The sequence below is a fragment of the Triturus cristatus genome, chromosome 5_1 (genome assembly GCF_964204655.1).
Source record: "Triturus cristatus chromosome 5_1, aTriCri1.1, whole genome shotgun sequence".
NCBI classification, from domain to species: Eukaryota; Metazoa; Chordata; class Amphibia; order Caudata; family Salamandridae; genus Triturus; species Triturus cristatus.
In genome coordinates this window covers 992642368-992662539 of record NC_140587.1, presented here as the reverse complement: position 1 = coordinate 992662539, position 20172 = coordinate 992642368, and the positions used below count along the sequence as shown (strand labels likewise).

Sequence of the window (20172 nt, the reverse complement as noted above, 5' to 3'; positions counted from 1 at the left end):
TGCTCTTCATCAATCAATCAATCAATCAGTGACACTTATAAAGCGCGCTACATACCCGTAGGGTCTCAAGGCGCTGGGGGGGGGGGGGCCGCTACTGCTCGAACAGCCAGGTCTTCAGCTTCTTCCTCTTCATCTCAACGTTGCTGGTTCCGCTGCTGACCGCTCCAGCGTCTCTGCTCCTGCCTGCCCTGGTTTTGTTCTTGGCCAGCCAGGCCCAGCGAGTCCATCCAATCTGCCGACTCTGACGGGTTACCAAAGAAGTGTGTCTTGGCACCGTATTGTACTCGAAGCCTGGCCGGGAACAGTAAGCTGTATTTAATATTGTGGCTTCCCATCCTGCGTTTGACACCCAGGAAGTCATTTTGTAGTTCTTGCACCTTTTTAGTATTGTCTGGGTATATATGTATGTCATGATTTTCAAATCTGGGCGGGCCCGTGGTGCGAATGTGTTGCAGAATCACGTCCCGGTCTCTGAAATTGAACAGTCGGGCTATCATGGCTCTAGGCGGGGATCCTGGCTTCGGTGGCGGCCCAAGAGATCTGTGAGCCGTCTCCACTGCGAACATTTTGGAGAGTCATAGGTTCGGGAATGCTGTGCCAATCCAATCTTCGAGAAATAGGTCCGCCGCCGACCCTTCCACCTTTTCTGGAAATCCCAAGAAACGAAGATTGTTCCTTCTTGACCGTCCTTCCGCATCTCCAGCCGGGCCGTGTGATCCTGGAGAGCTGTTACCATCTCCCTCAGCTGACGGACTTCGGTTTGCAGAGCGCTCAGGTCCCCCTCTGTGGTGGTAACCCTGTCTGCCACCTTCCTGAGATCCAGGAGCAAATGGTTGATGTCCATGGCCATCCCGTCCATTTTGGTTTCTAGCGCAACCCTGGAGTCACGGATCGCATCCAAAATATCGGCCTTGTCCCGGGCTGCTGAGCCCTGGTGGGTCCGCTGCTCCAGGGCCGTTCTAAGGCAGTCTGCAGAAGTCGGGCCCGGAACCGTGTATTGCATTATTTTATTTGTTTGGGCTCCTCTTATAGGCCGGTCTTTCCCCATATCCAGCGCGGCTTTCCTAGGGCGCTTCCTGGTGCCCTCCCCGACAGGGAAATGATAATGACACAGACAGTTCAGCGGGGGGGGGGGATCTCTCAGGCAATCTGTCCCATTCCCGGGGACCTCTGCGCCGTCAATATCTCACAGGCCACCCCTTCTCCGACTGGGGCTGGTGTCGCCACCACCGGCCGTCCCAGAGAGCTGCGCCGTTTGATTTCGTCCCCTCTCTCGCGGTCGGCTGGTCCTCCGCCAAAATCGCGAGGCAGACACCCCAGGGCCACTGAAGCACCATATGTCTCCGACGGGTCGGGGGGATTCAGTGTTATATGGGGGGCCCCACCCCTGCTACTGGGTGTTAACCCCAGGCCACAGGCTATGTAGTCCACCCCTCGGGCCCTCAGGTCGCCTCTGCGTCCTGTGCTGCCGCTTTCCGCAGTAATGCAGGCTGGGATCACCACACTGGTTTCGCACAGTAAAGCAGGCAGGGATCACCACACTGGTTTCGCGTAGGCCCCAGCCCTGGTCACTTGGTTGAACACGCTCCGGTCTCTGGCCCCAGATAGTGCGATCTGCTTCGCAGGCCCAGAGGCGACCCCCGCGCCACCTCTAGGCCCCTCCAGGCAAGGTGTAGGGAGGCCTCACCACTCCGGCCTCACGTAAGCCTCACCTGCTGCTTCAGGGTTCAATATTGCAGGGGGGGGGCTTCACTCTACAGCCATCCAGACCGCATTGGGCATGATTTGTTGCGCAAGCCCCCAGGCAGCCCCCGCGCCACTTTCAGCTGCCTGCAGCAGGGTGCATGTAGGGCGCACCGCCGAAGTCTCGTCGGCCGGCCGGCCGCGCACCGCATTCACCAGCCGCCTACACTCCCAGGCGGGGCCTCTCCGCTGTCCAGCTCCAGCGGCGGGAGCCCACCCAGGCTACAGGGCTCCTCTATTGCGCCATCACTCCTCACCTTTTACTGCAGCGCGGAGGCCGCCATTACCGGGAGCAGGATTCCGGCGGGTCCGCAGCGGGCTGCGCGATTTCTCCCAGTTGCAGGCTGGTTTTCCGTCCCAACACTGGTACCGGTGAAGTCAGGGGGGGGGGCTTCCGCCACCGGATCGGGCCACAGGAGACGCTATTATGCCAGGATTATGCAGGATTTAAAACCATTGGGGCAAGAGCAGCGCGAAAACGCATCTAGCCGGCCATGTTGTCAGGCCACGCCCCTTATACTGACAGACTTATTGTGAGCAATACAATGTTTTCACTTTTAATTAATGCTTTTTCATACCGTGTGGTTTTCATTAATTCCACTGGCACTTACAAACGTGGTTGCTGTTATTAATGTGGTGACTCCCCGACCATACCAGTATGCCTCCCTTATTTAAAGGGACAACACCTTATATGGTGAAGTTTCATCTGATATAGGTGAGGGGTATTGTGATAGAGATGCATTATGATATGAGGGTGTCACCAAAGGTATTTCCATCTATCTGATGTACCTATTTGTAATATAATAGACAGTATTTAGTTGGATATATGTGTGTCATAAATGTATTCTTTTTTGAAAGATAGAGCACTGACTAGTAAAAAATGTACTGAGTGTTGTTACTGCGTGCCCGCGAAATGGGAGCCCCCACCACTTCCCCTGAGTAGGCCTTGGGCTGCCCTGCTTCGCTACCCTGAAAGAGTCAAGTGATATAATGGGGTATTTGCCTCCCAGTAATAAGACAACTGTGGACCTATTACTTGTGAAGGACTCACACCTTTCACAACTACCCAATTTCTTAAACCAAAAATATAACTTGGCTTGAGCTTTGAAAAATAAGTGCATGGCCTTTTAAAACAGAAGCGCAAGATCTGAAATGAAACGTATCCTATTCTCACCATCAGGCCTTACCTCTGATCCACTGACATAAATATGACAATATATTTTAACTACATTTTAAAGAAAGCAAAACATTTCATACCTAATGTATAGCAATACGGGGTCAGCACATGTGAAGCAAAATACATTCGTGCTCCTAGAAGTTCTATTAGTCCAGCCTTCACTTTATGATAAAGTTGCAAATCCACACCAGTCTCCAAGGAACGGCCATGTGTCAGAAAGGACTTCACACGATACTTTGGAAGCAGTTTGGGGGCCTATTGTATTGAAAGAAAAAACATGGTTGAACTAATAGGTTAGTGCAGCATAAAATATACTAAAAAACAGGTTTCCGAGCAAAACGTTGGGGGGAAAAAAGTTTGCTGGCTTTGACGTCAGACAGACAGTTGCCTTACATTATGATAAGTTATAAACTACTGTTAAGAAAGTATATTTTCTTTCTCGGAATACATACAGAATGTTGGAACTGTTTCATATTTACATAACTAGGAATGATTTTTTTTTTCTGGTACCTACCTAGAAATCTATCAAATACTTGTTTTGTCATCAAATACCTCATGTGTGATCCACAAATGCATACATATTGCTGACGTGGAGGAGATAGGAAGAAGAATGACAGATAAACAGCTTAACTAACATGATTAAGTAAAAAAAGGGTTTTGTGAAATACCAAGTTGTTCTAGAAACTCATCTTTCCCTTTGAAAAACAGTTTATTAATTGTTCATAGATTCAAAAGTAGCCCCTTGTGCTTTTTTTGTGCTGGCGGTGGAAAGGTTCACATACTTTATAGAATTTGTGTTCATAATTATTTTTATAAAAGCTATGAGTGGAGAGCTAACTGCTGCGTCAGCACAAACTTTTAAAATATGTACTTGTGTTAAAACATCCATGAAGGCATAACAACAACTGACGATGTCAATGGGTTATTCTTATTTTTAATAAATCAAAGTGCTTTTACATTTATTGGTGAATTGGTCTGTGAATGGGTGAAAGCGAGGAGGAACTAGTCATAGATTAGACAGAGAACAGCACATGAACAGATAAGTGAGTGATTCTCGTAGCTAGATGGATGGCTGGATGAGCGCATGGATGGATGAAGATGAATGAGTCATAGGTTAGACAGAGAACAGTACATAAACAGGTAAATGAGTGATTCCCATAGCTAGATGGATTGCTGGATGAGTGCATGAACTAGTAAATGAATGCACTGTTGGATGTCAGACAAGTTGCAACCTACCTTACAGTCCAAGACCTCAGACACTGGAGCAGGATCGAAACTGATTTGCATATGGCTGTGTCCAAGATGAGGAGGCATGGTGTGCAAAATAACAATGGACTGGGATGAGGCCTAAGTAATTTACCAGTGGTCGAGATTAATTTAAGCATTGGATCCACCACTTTTTAGGTATCGGCTCTAGACGGTGCGCATGCATTTTTTCTGCAGATTTTAAACATAGGACGAACTCGACCTGAAGGGCGAGCGCTCTACGTGAGCACCAGTCAGGGGCGGCACCACTGCTAAGGCGGAGGAGTGTCGCCCCACTGTTCTCAGAGTAGGAGAAAGTAAAAATAAAATGATAATAACCTTGTTATTATCATTTTATTTTTCACTACGGGTATGGCTTATGGCAGAGCGGTAGGTGGCACAGTGGGAGTAGTGGTTTGCAAACTTCAAGTGCGCATGACTGCTTGGCCGGCTGTCTTGGGCTGGCCAAACAGTCATGCACACTTTGCATGTTTCACACCAAGCTGTGCATGAGGAACAAGCACAGGCTCCCTCTCCCTGTCTGAATGCTGAACTACGGCGCTCAGACCAATCACAATGCTCACACACAGAGGTGCTAATGACATAATTAGTGACATCCAAATGCCGTTACTGAAGGTGCAAATAATTAATTTTTTTACACATATGCTATCCGAAAGTTTTGAAAGCTCAAAACCACAAATCATGCCGAGTGGTAAATGGAGAAAAGGAAACTGAGCTCCTGGGGTTGAGTAATCTTAAGACTCTAATTGAAAGTTCTTTGGCATGGTAAAGGTTGAGCCAAAGGAGTTTTTAGTTAGGGGCTGATAAGCACTGGACTTGGCCAAGGTACACCATTGTAACACACACCACCTGGGGAACATCGGGGTAAAAATCTCTTTAAGCCACAAACTAGTAGAACGGATAGTAAAAGTGCTCTGATACTGCTCCAAAATTCTTAGGCAGAAACCCACTGCAGCACAACTTTATTTGCCCCACTTCACCCTCAAGCTGGCAAAAAACACATAAAGAGGTAAAAAAACAACACATTCAACAGAAAGGGAAGCATGGCCAAAACATACAAACACTGTTTCAATATACACTGTCAATGATACTACGTCACAAGGACAATTTTAGTCTTCCTATAACTTTTTGATCAACAGGAGTTAGTTTGATTACACTGGAAGAAAACTTAATTCCCAGATACTTAATCTCATCTTTTGACCACTTCATGTTACAACATAAGAAACAAGCTGTTCTTAAAAACGTCGAGACCTGGAAAATTTTGCATTCGGCCAGACTGTTTATAAACCAATAATGACAAAAGGGGAAGAGAACTAATCTGATTCCTCAGGATGAGAAATTAACAGCGTCATCCAACAAGAGGTGTAAGTGAAGGTACCTCAAGAGGAATTGAGGCGAGAAGTCAGAATTTATCAAGGCAATCTATTTTTAGGGCCTACTTGCCTCTATCGAGAGAGATTGACCTGGCGAAGAACAGATGTTCTGTTCAGAGAGAAAGTGAAGGAGCAAAAAAGAGGCCTTTAAATGTTGTTTTAATCTTGTACATTTGCTGTGCTTCAAAATCAGAAGTCAAATTTTAGTTTATGCCTTGTAACAAATTGCTGCTCATTTTATCCTGGGCATTTGTGTTTACTTTTATTTCTCTGAAAGTTTGTAAGATGGCAGTTTTTTTTCTAATACACAACATTCAAGTAGCTTGTATATGAACTGTACACAGTTGAGATATTTCAAAATATATTAGTGGTTAGCAAAGCACTTTTTTGTAATTCTGAAACGTGTTGGGAACAAACAAATCATTTCGGGGTCATGTGCAAATGATATATATTTTCTGAAACCCGATTTCCACACATTATTGTTTGTACGCTATATAGGTTTATCAGTAAAACTGCATGCCATTGAGAATGTTTGAGGCCATTTCAATGGAAAAATGTGTTGTTTGTAAATGACAGTGGGCACACACAATTCTCTAGTAATATATTTGTTAAAAGTGACTGAGAAATATTCCTACCTCTGCCCTGATGATAATGCTATTAATGACATTAGAGGCAAGTCTAGTGACATGTGTACCCTATATGTGGGCTAGAGTCTTATTATAGATAGAGCAAAAGTTTACTCTATTCAAATGAGCCAAAATAGTTTTTGTACAGCAGACATGCTCAACTCACATATTTATATACACAAAATATCACAGCACTTTGAGGGTAGTCCAATAAGTCAATTTAGTCCAAAGAGTCAGGATCACGATAAATTCAATCCAAGTTCTGTTTATTGCATGTACCTTGAGGTCATCAATGACAAGGTAACATCAAAAGGCACAGCCAACAATTGTTTCGTCACCCGCTGGACTTCAAAGCTGCAAGATTGTACAGTACAATAAAAAGCAGTTGTAACCTTCATATTCTTGCATACAATATCTATGTTAGTTTGCAGTAACTAACAAACTTAGTGCATATGAAAGATTGAGCAAGGAAAGAAAAAAGTTCCAATATCCTTGAAGTTTGTGCATAGGCATGACACTCTGGTACGTGATTGTGTTAGAAAAGGATTATAAAATTTGTCGAGAGACGGGATATTATTCAAGCACTGCGAGACCAAAATAGTGGAACCCATCTGTGCCTGGTCAAAAATACGGTATAGTATGAAGATATAGGCGTGTCAGAAACTCATCACCCAAAGCTTACATATGGAGTGAAAATGCTGGTGCACAAACCTCTAATTGTTATACATATCACAACATTCAGTGGGTGTAGTCCAATCGATTTTTTTTCTCCAAAAAGGGTGTGTGTGTGTGTGTGTGTGCGTGCGTGTGCGTGCGTGTGTGTGTGTGTGTCCCTCCATCCTGTTCCCTATAACATTTCTGGAAGGGAGAAGACACCAACCAGGCTAGTCGACAATTTGTTACAAATTGATTTGTTATACCAACTCTCAATTGAATTAGTAAACTGATGCGAGTCCGAGCCAGTCGTTTGATCTGCAGAAAGGAACAGGTGGACTCATTAAATGGATAAGTATAGGTGCTCTTAGAAACTGTCTGTGCGTACATATAGACCTGGTTGGGGTATCCCAAGATGTGTCTACCCCCTCTGAGACTAAAGTAATGTTCTTGAACAGATAGTGGGAGGTGCACCAAGTCTCTCTGTGGTTCCATAAAATTAATGGTTGTTATCTACCATTAATGTATTTAACTGTAATGAAATGAGAATATTAAATATTACAGACGGTAAGGAGGCAAAACGTTTTCCAAAATATCCCACTGAAAAGATGCTCACCTATGGGTGGTCACGTTAAGTTCTAGTTGTTTTAAAACCAAAGTGTGACTTGCCATTGACAATCTGGTATGGGTAAATAAAGAAAAGGGGGAAGCTGAAGTTCCTAAAAAGAGTACAAAACGCAATGTAATAATGATAGCATTCATGTTAATCTCATAAACATAACTGAAAGCTGATGACTTGCACCGGTTGGTCCATACTGTGATTCTAATGTCTCATGTAAACGTAAGAAAATCAATTCCCATATTGAAATCAGAGAAAATCATCCTCCCTTCATTAAAATATCACATCATCTACCATGCACGAAAATGTAATTTAATCCACAAAACAAAAAGTATCTGAAAGTGAGAAATCGTGTAGCATTCCTATTCATGCAAGCCATCCAATGTGCGTCTCCTAGTTTACTACATCGGCACCCGTGGCTGAGCCATAACCAACCTCGAAACACTCTGAGGTGCTTAGCAAATTAACTTGCCTTATACCCATAATGGAGGAGTGGTAATGAGTACTGGCGTGTAGGGGCATAGAAAGCAGACTAACCTTGTAATATGAAAAAGGGGAGAACGGCGCAGCTATTATGAATTGGTGGAAAAAAGTTAAAACGTGCTGTGTGACCAAATAAAATAGATGAATTAAGTTACAAAAGAGAGTAAGTGTCAACTTTGGAGAAGAAGTCGATATAGTAAAAGGGACATTCAACGCTGAAGTATCCACGTAGTCTGTTAGTGACATACCTAAGACTGCTTGCTATTTATAATCACATTGAGTCAGAACAGAAACAAGCTCTACAAAGATGTATTGAAAGAACTAAACCGTATTCTAAGTCATGAAAAATAATTTGTGATTGTGACATATTAATTGTCGCCAGGTGAACCGTGTTGTGGTACATATAGATTGAATTTTTTTTTTTGCCTCCATACGTCTTGGTTTTCGAATATTCTCATGTCAGTACAGTTAAATACATTATTGGTTGATCACAACCACTAATTTTATGGGACCAATGATAGACTTTGGGCACCTTCTACTAGTCTTTCAAGAATATTACTTTCGGCTCAGAGGGGGGTACACACATCTGGGGATACCCCAACCAGGTCTATATGTACGCACAGACGCTTTCTAAGAGCACCTATCCTTATGCATTTAATGGGTCCACCTATTACTTTCTGTAGATATAACGAACTGGCTCCGAGTCGCATGAATTAACTGAACCTTCAAAATGTTGGTCTAACGAATCAGTTGTTCATTTTTGTGACAAACTTTTGACTAGACAGGTTGGTGTCTTCTTTCTTACAGAGACATTATATGAACATGATGGAGTGTATACATCACACCCATTTATATATACTAAATCAGTATATTTGATCCCCTTCCTAGACAATACAAACAATTTTTGGAAGAAAATAAATATTTTAAAAATGGAGAATCGCCATTTACAGATATTCAACTATACCCACTGAATTTTGTGATATTTATCACAATAAGAGGTTTGTGCTCTTCCAGCATTTTTCCAGCATTTTGTCTCCATTTATAATCTTTGGGTGACGGGTGTCTGACACACCAACATCTTCATACTTTACAATTTCCTGACGTGGCACAGATGGGTTCTGCTCTTTTGGTTTTGTTGTACATAGGAGACCTTGAATAATATCCCCTTTCTCTCCAATCTCTATAATCTTTTTTTTCTAACACAATCACGTACCAGGGTGTCATGCATATGGGTATACTTGAAGGATATTTTAACTTATTTATTTCCTTGCTCAATCTTTCACGTGCACTTAGAATATTCGTTCCTGCCAACTAACATAGAATTTGTATACAAGAATATGAAGGTTTTGACTGCTTTTTATTGTATTGTACAATCTTGCAGCCTTGAAGAAGTCATGTGGGTGACAAAACACGTGTTGGTTGTGCCTTTTGATGTTACCTGGTCATTGAAGGCCTCAAGTTACATGCAATAAACAGAACTTGGATTGAATTTATCGTGATCCTGGCTCATTGGACTAAACTGACTTACTGGACTTTACTCAAAGGGCTGTGATATCTTTTGTATATATATTATGAGTGATGGCATTCTGGATCCACCACCCTTTTTGACACCATTGGTAGTAGGGTGTCTGATATCAAATTGCACCATACCGCTTACTTGTTACTAACTCTAATTTTAATAACCCACTAAAATTAGTTTTGCAGTAGCTAGTGCGATCTTGTTAACCACTTCCACTGCTTTGTATGTGAACTCACATATTTGAAGGTGCTCTCATAGGTAATAATGAGGAAAAAGGAGACTTGGGAAATTAAATATTTGTCTATGATCACACAATTTGAGACCAGTTTATGGATTAAGCACATTACAGTTAAGTTGAGTCGGTTATTCAAGTCACTAGACCTGTTAATAAAATTTTTATGATTTTCCGATGCCTGAATACCATACAACAGTAGTTTCCAAGATTCCACCCAATGCAACAGTTGCATGCTTCATACTCAGTTCATAAGTTAGAAAGCAAAGTACAACTAAGGGCACCAACATTCAATGTTCAAAGTCAATCATTTGCACTCAACCTCCAGTTCAAATACAATACAACACAATGCAAACAGTGTGTTCTATTTGTCAAGTTGTTTCATGCGAGTCCTTTTATTTCACTATTTCTTTCACTAGAATTATACTGTGTTGTTAATCGACGAGACTACCACAATAGGGTTATATTTCCTGCCTTTATTTATGTGAGTATACCCGTCGTTTAACCTGTATTCTATGAAAGGACTTAAACCTAAAAGAGAAATGGATGTTCACTATTAGAAAGTCAATTCTTGTATTCAAAACAATGTCCTATAGACAGACCAGCACCTTGCTCAGAGGCCCATGTACCGGGACTGGTCAAAATGTGTTTCAGTTAACAAGTAAGATGATCAAGGTAGTAACTTACTGTAAAGAAATAGCAACAAACGATGCTGTGAATACTGACGTACAGTTCACTCAGTATCATGACCAAATATTGTTTCATTGAGACCCATGTATTTACTATTTTGCTAATCCATCCAGAATAGTTAGTATAGAGTGCACCTTCTTTACATCTATCAATAGCTATAAATGGAAAAACACAGTCAGGAAACTTGAAGTCTTCCATTTTCATCAATAGTACTACAAATAAATGCTTTTGACCTATAATTGTTTAGATATTTTATGAATCTGAATGCAAGTGGTCATTTGGTGACATCAAACTGAAAAAGATCAGCCGCTTTGACGAGAATTCCTCAAATTTGTAAACTTTACAATATAGATTCGTAACTAAACATACTATAATCTCAATCTGCAAGTTTTGCAGAGAACTATAATTTCATGAATTTAAACACGGGCGGGAAAGGGGTTCAAGGAGCATATCACATATTACTATACCTCATAAAAAGGGCACTCCAAGGTCACAGTCAGATACAACTGGGTCAGCTGGGAGAGAACAAACCTATCCAAACTTCCATCAGGAGCTGAAATGAGAGTAGAAGAATATAAGGCACAGAGATTTTGCTGTTAAGTCTACCCTACCTTGCAAGGATGGTTTTGCACAAATAACTGCTATATATTTAATGCAAATGGATGTGAACTCCACTTGGGATTGTGCAATGAAACACACCGCAGACGTTCATCATGCTATACACATTGGGAAAATGATTGGATTAAGAGATTATTGCAGAACCCGAAATCTCAAACCATAGTTGATACAGAAGCCATCTAAAAGCCTACCCAGCAGTGCTTTCACGGACCTTACACTCAGAATTCCACCTCTGCACTTCCAGTAAATGATCACACACAAGCTGTTAATAATTCCTTATGTTGAACGACTTGGTCACGCCTCTGCATACAAACAGAAGGGGCACCAAAACATACAAAATAGCAAATCAGATTTGCATGCTCTATGTATCGCCAACCTTCTATTTAATTTGGGCTTGCGTTTATCGTTCTGATCTCACGTCACTTTAGTGGCCATAATAAATATGGACTTCTTACCTTTAAGACATAGATATCCTCAAGTTAAATGAACGTGGAGTTAAGCACAGTAAATTTGTAGTTACCTACATATACTTACCTTCTCAATATTTTGGTACTTGATATTATGGCTACAATATTTCTGTAGCACGATACTTGAAGCTCAATATACTATTACTATACTAACAAGACATTATTACAACCATCATACTACCAAATGCTAGGGCTGGGCTCAACAACCCCCCGAAAAGTAAAATTCAGTCAGGATTTCAACATATCTACAAACTGTTATTTTTTAGGCAAATTGTAGATTTTAATGATTTTGTATCTATTTATATGGGATTATTGTAAAGCACAAAACTCGCCCTCCAAAGTAGTACCTGCTCACACTGATGTCCACCAGAATTGGACAGTTGTCTGCATACAGGAATAGGGGCATTCTCAACTCAGATAAAAAAAATGTGCAACATTGCAAAATAGAGGGTGAATAATTGGATGGGGTGGGAGAAATAGTCATAAGTCCTGCAGAGCTTCCCATCACATAGAATTAGGTTAAAAGGTGAAAGTACCATACTGGACAGCTTGAGACCTACCAGACAGAAAGGATGTGACAAAGACCAATGCTTTATCCTGGGTATGAAAATCCAAGATGTGTGTCAAATTCAGGCATCAGGTTATGCATCAGCATTATCTGGTGCTAAAGCACAAGATCCACTCTATTAACAGCAGGCAATTCTTTTTTCCACAAGCGAATGACAACTGTTTTGAGTTTGGACACTTGTGTGGTAGTATACCCACAAATCCTAAAACTATTCAGGGAATAAAAATGGCATAAAATTAAAACGGTCCAAGAGCAAGAATCGATAGCCAGTATGGCACGTTCGATTTTGTGGCGGTCACATATGTGGACTAAAATTAAATACAAGATGTGTTCAGCTCGATAAGGGGAAATGATCACAATAATTTCAATGGGGATTATTTTCAAATTTGTTTGTCTTTCTGAAAACCTGACTAGATTTGAACATTCACTGGGGGAGAGGGGGGAGTCGATGAGCCTCAAGCGATTCACTTTGTTAAAATTCTTTAGCCAACCATTCAGGTTTTCTGACGTATACAGTGATGTGCGCCTTTTATTTTCATGTCATGTTGAATGCAGCCGTCTTAGCTTGATTATTCCAAAAACATGGCCATGAAACATTTACTTTTGTGGTTATTAGGTAAATTAGAAGTCACACTTGGTGTCACAATGGCAGGTCATGTGATCCAATTTGTGACAGTCAGCCAACCTTGATATTGCCAAGGCCTTTGACTCCTGAACGTCTGTAGAATTGTTGACGCAGACACAGACCTCCCCTCAAAAATCTGCTGTCTCTGCATCCAGGATTTTGAATGAGACCTTTAAATGGTACCAAAGCTATGTAGCCCACATCAGATCGTACATGTGAATAATGTTACTTGTAAAAGGTGTTTTCTTTGGGCGCTGGAGGACCTGATTTATGTTACAAGACAAAAAAAAATCAAAGTGGGGGACAAAACACTAGTCTGCACACATCACTGCCATTTGACCACAACCATGATCTGCAAAAGGGGTGAAATATCTCTGGGAGCTAAAATGTTAAGATTTCCTTGCTTTGGGGACATTAGTGTATTGCGGAAACTTTAATGTTGGACAACATACTGAAATACTTAAAGACTTTAGGTCACCACCAAACTGTTCATGAAATAGAAGCTACTAACCCAGTCACAAAACAATTTGTAATCCAACCATTTGGACAAAGCATAACATATTCATATCTTGCTTCCATCTACTTGGTGTGCTCTACATCAAATACAATGAAGGCCACTTTATGTGTTTGCTGAAAGTCTGCACCAACCTGGACTGTCAATTTTCTTGGAAAGGCAGAATAGCTGAAAACTGTTTAATTATGTGAGCACATTACTACACAACACAAACAACATCTATGGATTATCAGGGTACTCATGTGATACTAGCTTGATGGATACAAATGTTTCATGGGTACAAACATTTTTCTCCTTCATGAGATGCATGCATGCACTTTAGGAATAAAATGATCACGGAAGTTATGCGATTAGTCCAGATTTGTGCCAGACTTGTCAACATTTAATATACCAAAAGAAAAAAAAGCTCTGGGAAAATTAATAGAAAGGGATAGGTATCAACAAATGTTAAATACAGAATATCCTTCTCTGGAATGCTCATGACCAACATGGAAATTGTTCGTATCACGTTGTCATAATGTTCAAAACTGAGCACATGGGCACACTGATGACAGCTGAGACCCAAGGTCTAAACATAAAGATTACGAGACAAAGGAGTCGTCACTGGTGTAACTTACTCTATACCAAACCCAAATGTCATTGATCTACAGTTGTTGCTTTAGTATAATCCTGGATGATATACTTTAATATCACAAAGTAAGTAAATAGCTGGACTGGTAAATCCAACGCAGATGTCAGTGTTACAAATGATAGAAATCACAAAACTGGTGTGGTCTGATCCTTATGTCTCACCCTCTATGTTGTCAGATATTTATCCACCCGCAATTACTTTGACAGCACCTACATTTTGTCTGGATTTACAGAGTTACACCCACCATCACTGTGGGCAAAGTATCCTTCTCAACCATTGAACTGGAGGACAGCAAACCATCTCCAAAAGAACTGCTTTAGGAGAAGCACCATCAGCACGTTTAAGTTTGCAATTTGCATTTAAATGGTGGATAACTAAAGTCGACTGAAAGGTAAGGGCATGCCCAGCTTCATGTTCATCACTGGCAACTTCATGGTTGCTATCAGACGCTTTCCATCCATCCGCTCTCTCCACTCAAGCAGACATGCCGTTTCATTACCTCAAGAGGTATCCCCTACAAATATGGCTGCCTACACCCTGTCCTTATCTACATTTGTTTTGTTGGCCTAATCCACAGGTTTAAAGCATTCATATTCAGATGTATGAAAATCAACAAAAGACACAATTTGTTTGCAAATTATCATGGATGACAGTCGTGCCTTGTGTTGCCCTTCAACTGGTTATAGAGACGGATTTTTCCTACGATTGCAGGACTAAAGGCCAATGCTAGAAACCATCACCCGCTATGAGCAACCGGATTAGAGCCACACATTCCATTGCACAAGCAAAAAGCAATAATATCACAGTAATACAGAAGGTTTAAAATTACTAAACATAAAGTGACTAGTAGTACGTCTTACATTGTAGCTGTTGAAGAAAGTAGGGGTTAAATATTTTTGCCATAAAATTGACTGGAAACCGTTCTACAAGCGTGCAAGAGTGGAGAACGTTGAGGAGGGTCCGTGGCTGAAACTGCGAGAAGCGACTGCTTAGTATAACCTCCAGCTTCCTGAACAAGGAAGCCGCTTTTGGAGGGAGGTAATTCAACTTTCCAAATGGAAGGATCTGCCAAGCAATCTGACGGGTGCTGAAGTTGTCCGAATTGTAAACGAAGCTTTCAGCAATGGCATCGAAGATGGGCCTTGAAAGGATCTGCCGCCGGCTGCAGTACTGCATGACTCTGCTCACCGACTCAGGGTCCATGGTAAAGGAGGCTTTGGGGACGTGTCTCTCTAGTGCTTCGGTAAAGTATCTGTCACTGTGGCCAAAGTGCACACAGCCCTCAAGCACTTTCACGAGTTCTTCTTGTGTGAAGTGCGGAACGTGCCTAACAGAATGCTTACACAGATGTATTACTAGCGGAATAGCCTGAACTTGGTTAAGAACCACCAGGGCATGCAACACACTGCTAATGTGTGTGCGGCTTAGCTGCGAAGCGATAGAGACTGTGTGGTTATTCATTTTATTTAATAGACCCTGGAACTGGCCCTTTTCTCCCAAGCCAGCTTGCAGCATCCTATACACCATTGCCACTTCCTCAGGGGTCCAATCCTCAAGTTTTATCCTTTGCACCTGGTCCATTATCTGCTGCAGCATGGCACACCCAGGACCTTCTAGTTCCAGCAAGCTCTCTCCAAGAATGCAGAGGCTCCGTAGGGTCATTTTCCCCTTATCAAGCCGGTCTTGACTTTCTGATAACAAGCGTACCATAAGTGTACTCCATGGGTCTACTCGCAGCTGAACGAGAGCATGCAAAGCCCCCACCAGGCCAGCAGTGGACAACTTCTGGGACTCAAGCTCAAACTGAAAGCAAAGTGCCTTGAAGACTTTGTCCTGAAATACGCGTTCTGGTTCTTTCAGTTCGCCCTCCTCAAGCTCAACCTGGGCCACCCTCAGCAAGGCTGCGGCTGCCATTATGTCAGACAACTCTTCCAAGGAGCATACATACTTGAAGACCTGTTTGGAGGAAGTAAAGGAATTCAACTGTTCATAATAATATTGCTCATTTACACAATCCTTGGCAATGCTGTTGCCTTTTCTTTCTTCTCGGTGGTGGCGCACCCATGCCCAGTCAATGAAGTCTGATGAGTTGAGAATGGCCGAATGGTGACTGTCATTGCGCATCTTTTGAAGACTCCCGCTAGTTGGAATGCAATGGAGAACAGGGCTCTTGGATAAGCTGTGAAACAATGAGGAGCAGCACGTCGGGTGAAATTTCAAAATTTGAAGTAAAGTTTTTCTCATGTTCATCTGTGATCTGGAAGCTCGCACAACACACCAGGTAGAAAATGAAAATGTCTGCAAATTCATAAAGGCCATACCAGCTCAGCTGCAGACTATACCTAGAGGAAATAAAAAATCATAGGTTACTATTTTAACTGACCACCTCAAATATATTTGGGTCAGAAAATAAACAGCAGACTTTGGTTAGAAGTGCATCCATGATTACTTACAAAAGAGGAACTATAATAACTTATAATTCTGAAAGACAGAAACGCTTGCCAAATATTCACCTCCTGTGAAATGGAATCTCAAACTATCATTCTTCATACTACATAAGAAAGCATGCCCACGACGAGTCAGTGAATGCCAAACCTTTGACTCCTGAGGACGCCAATTGAGTCTCTACTGGAAGCCGGGGAACCCCCCAAGCAATTTATACGATTTAAATTTCAAACATTAAAACTGTAATTCGCAAAAAATACACAAACAAGTGCACACGAAACAAATACTCAAACTACTAGAGATTTTATTATTTCATATTGAAAACATTTGCAAAATCAAAACATTTTAATGGGAAGGTTGGTGCTGCATCTCAGTGACTAACTTTTCAATGTTTGGCTTTATTTCACGGTACAAGTCTCCTGCTCCTACCAGGGCCAGACTAGAAAACCAAAGCAGCCCTGGCAAATGTTGTTAGACCAGTCCCCATACGGTGCACAACAGGTGCAGCGTGTGAGCCTGGCAACTATAACCTCAAGAAAATTTGTGAAAAAATTGGGCATTCTACAACACATTTGTCATTATATATTAAACTGTTTTAGCTTTTAAAGCATAGTAAATGATGACATAACTGTGCACCAGGATACAACTGTCTTTGTTGGGTCTCTTCAATGACTTATGTCCGTTACCAAACATAAGTAAAAAATGCCTGCTTAAAACAACCTGCCCTGATCTAATCTTTCTCACAGGAACGTGAGCTACGCCCACCTCTGAACCAGACTGGGTGGCGGCCCTGCCTCCGGGCTACTCCCTTGCCTCGGTCTCCAGAGTGGGCAAAATAGTTGGAGGAATAGCAATAATTTATAGAACAGAATACAAAAGAAATTTGAGTCAATATCCCTCCCCGGAGCTGAAGCTATGACATTTAATATTAAAATTAATAATAAGGTCAATTTTCCAGGTTTGCTTCTCTATAGACAGCCAGGTCCTAAACTTCCTTTCCTACACGTTCTTCTTGATCTTATGGAGTCCTGTACAGATACCTCCTCCTTTACTGTACTAGGTGATTTTAACTTTCACCTTTAACTCTTCACTGACTCCATGATTATGACATTATTAGAAAGTTTGGAAGCTCTTGGTCTGTCTCAGCTAGTGGTCGGCCTCATCCACAATGCACTACATACACTGGATGGAATTTTTACAAATTATTTCGCAATTCAGATTGACAAGATTCTGCCACTGATCTGGACAGACCACAGGGCAATCATTTCTAATCTCCTTGTTGAGTTTGTCCCAGTCCCCCCTGCACAGTGTCCACCCACAACTTTTGCACGGTCTTGACGCAATTTTAATCCCGATGCCTTTGCTGAGCGGCTGACCAATACTGTTCCCATGCTGACATCTAATTTCAAATTGGATGCAGATAACTATGACCACTGGATCAGAGCAGCAATAGACAAACTAGCTCCTTTAAGATCAGTTTCCCAACACAGACACAAACTTACTGCCCCCAGGGATACTGCGGAGCTGATATTTTTTAAATCACAGTGCAGGCGCACCGAACGTGAATGGAGGGTGCATTACACTACTGAAGGCAAGCTTAGCTATAATAAGTCTCTCACAGAGTACAAGGAAGCTATTTTCAGAGCCAAAACGGATTTCTATACTGGCAAGATAGAGGAGGTAAAGAACTCTACTAGAGAGCTCTTCAATACAGTTTTCTCCCTATCAAAGCTTCAGCAAGGAGACTCGTTTTATCCTGATCAAAATTTATGTGACCAAATGGCCGGGTTCTACCAGTCAAAAGTACAAAAAATATACAGTGAACTGGAGTGATCGGACCCTGCCCCCCACAATCCATCTTCTCAGGATAGTGAGGAGGGGTTAAAAATGACTAATCATCTATCTAGCTTCACCCCAATGACACAGGACTCGGTAAATGATTTTGTATTGACCATTAAGTCTAGCTCCCCAGAGGATCCTTGTCCACCGAACATAATTCACGAGGCCACGAGACTAACTAGCTCACTACTGACCCCCCTTTTAAACACTATTGTAGGGTCTGGTGACTTTCCCACAGCATGGAAGGAAGCATGCATTTGACCTATTTTAAAGAAGCCCTGCATGGACCCTAGGGACGTTAAGAGCTATCGACCTATCTCCTGCCTTCCTTTGGCGACCAAGGTCTTGGAGAAAGCTATTAACCAGGAATTAAATTGTTTTCTCATCTCCAATAATACTCTGGATATCTCACAACATGGTTTTCGTGCAGACAACTCTACAGAGTCGGCACTAGTCATGGCCACGGAAGAACTTTGCATGCAAATTGACAGTGGTGGGTGGGCGGTCTTGATCCTACTTGACCTGTCGGCCGCATTTGATACGGTGAATCATCTGATTCTTACGCAACGGCTGAAGGCAAGTGGGATCTGGGACAAGGCGCTGTCTCTTATTTCATCATTCTTGAGAAACAGAGAACATAAGGTTTGTTGGGACAACCGCAAGTCGGGCATATTTCATCTTCCTTGTGGAGTTCCACAAGGGTCGGCGCTCTCACCCACACTTTTTAATATTTATGTGGCCTCATTGGACAAGCTAGTTAAGAGACTTTGGCTTCTCACTCATGTCATATGCCGACGACACTCAAATCATAGTTTCTATATCTTCAGTGAATGAGGCGCTGTCGGCAAGGGTTCATAGTTGTCTTGATTGCATCATACAATGGATGCACACCAACTATCTGAAACAAAACACACAGAAGACCGAAATCATGGAGTTTGGTATTGGCCCTCCAATATGGAATGCAGCCTGGTGGCCAACGGGGCCAGGAGACTGTCCGTCACCAGTGGATAAGATGATAAATCCGGGTGTGGTCTGGAACACTCCGCTTAATTTCTCTGCTCAGATTAATCATGTCACCTCAGCCAGTTATTTTATGCTAAAGATCCTATGGAAGAGCTTACCATTTCTTACAATGGAACTGAGGAAAACGGTGGTGGTAGCGCTTGTGTTATCTCGGATCGATTATTGCAATGACCTCTATCTAGGGGTTGACAAACGGCAGTTAACCAAGCTACAATCTCTTCAGAACACTGCTTCCCAGACATTACTCAATATTACTAAATTCAATCACATTTCTGGGGCCTTTAGGAGTCTCCACTGGCTCCCTGTCAAGCAGCGTATTGAATTCAAGGCTCTGTGCCTGGCCCATAAAACCTTGTGTGGAGGCGGTCCTATGCCGTACCGCAATCTATTCCAATGGTACTGTCCAAGGCGTCCACTAAGGTCTGCCAATCAGCCTTTGGTTAAAATCCCGAAATGGAGGAAGGTCAGATGGGGTGGTAGATGCCTCTCGTACCTGGCTCCTAAACTCTGGAACAGGCTGCCCTTGGATATTAGATCTCAATCGGTTCGGTATAAATTCTGAGGCTTATTAAAAACGTGTTTTTTTCTAGCCTAGCAGTCGATCTTATCTTTGTGGACTTATCCTTTCTTCTGTGTTTTCTCCAGCGCCATGACGCCTCGGCAATCGAGCGCTATATAAAACTTCTACTTACTTACTTACTATTCCCTCACTATCACCCTCCAGCAGTGCCTCTCATCTCTCCATAGCCCCTCTGTCACATGTTTTTCATTTGTTTTATAGCACCTCTCATACCAGTGTAGGGTGTCAGAGCACTTTACATCACACACAGAGACAATGAATCATACATATGTAAATCAGTGTATAGAAAATGTTGCATAAGGCAAAGAAGACTACAAAGTGTATGATTCACATGACATCCATACTGGTAGGCGTTTTTTAAGAGTGCTCGGTCTGGAGAAGCACAAACTCAGGATTCAAAACAACACTGTGGTTAGCACGGACTTTTAAAATAAGAATTTATTTCTACCCTTAAAATTCTTTTTTAGCAGCATCAGGATA

The 20172-nt window shown here is 42.2% G+C and overlaps 1 protein-coding gene across 1 annotated transcript in view; it reads right to left on the bottom strand.

Moving 5' to 3' along the window:
• The window catches only part of FASTKD3 (FAST kinase domains 3), an 87935-nt gene that overhangs the window by 51764 nt on the left and 15999 nt on the right, over nt 1-20172 (bottom strand). The window contains exons 2-4 of the mRNA XM_085606099.1: nt 14666-16147; nt 10850-10935; nt 3001-3175 (exon numbers count right to left, since the gene is read on the bottom strand). Of these exons, the coding sequence (XP_085462225.1) occupies nt 3001-3175; nt 10850-10935; nt 14666-16124 (1720 nt within the window). The 5' untranslated portion in view covers nt 16125-16147. The remainder of the gene's footprint in view (nt 1-3000; nt 3176-10849; nt 10936-14665; nt 16148-20172) is intronic.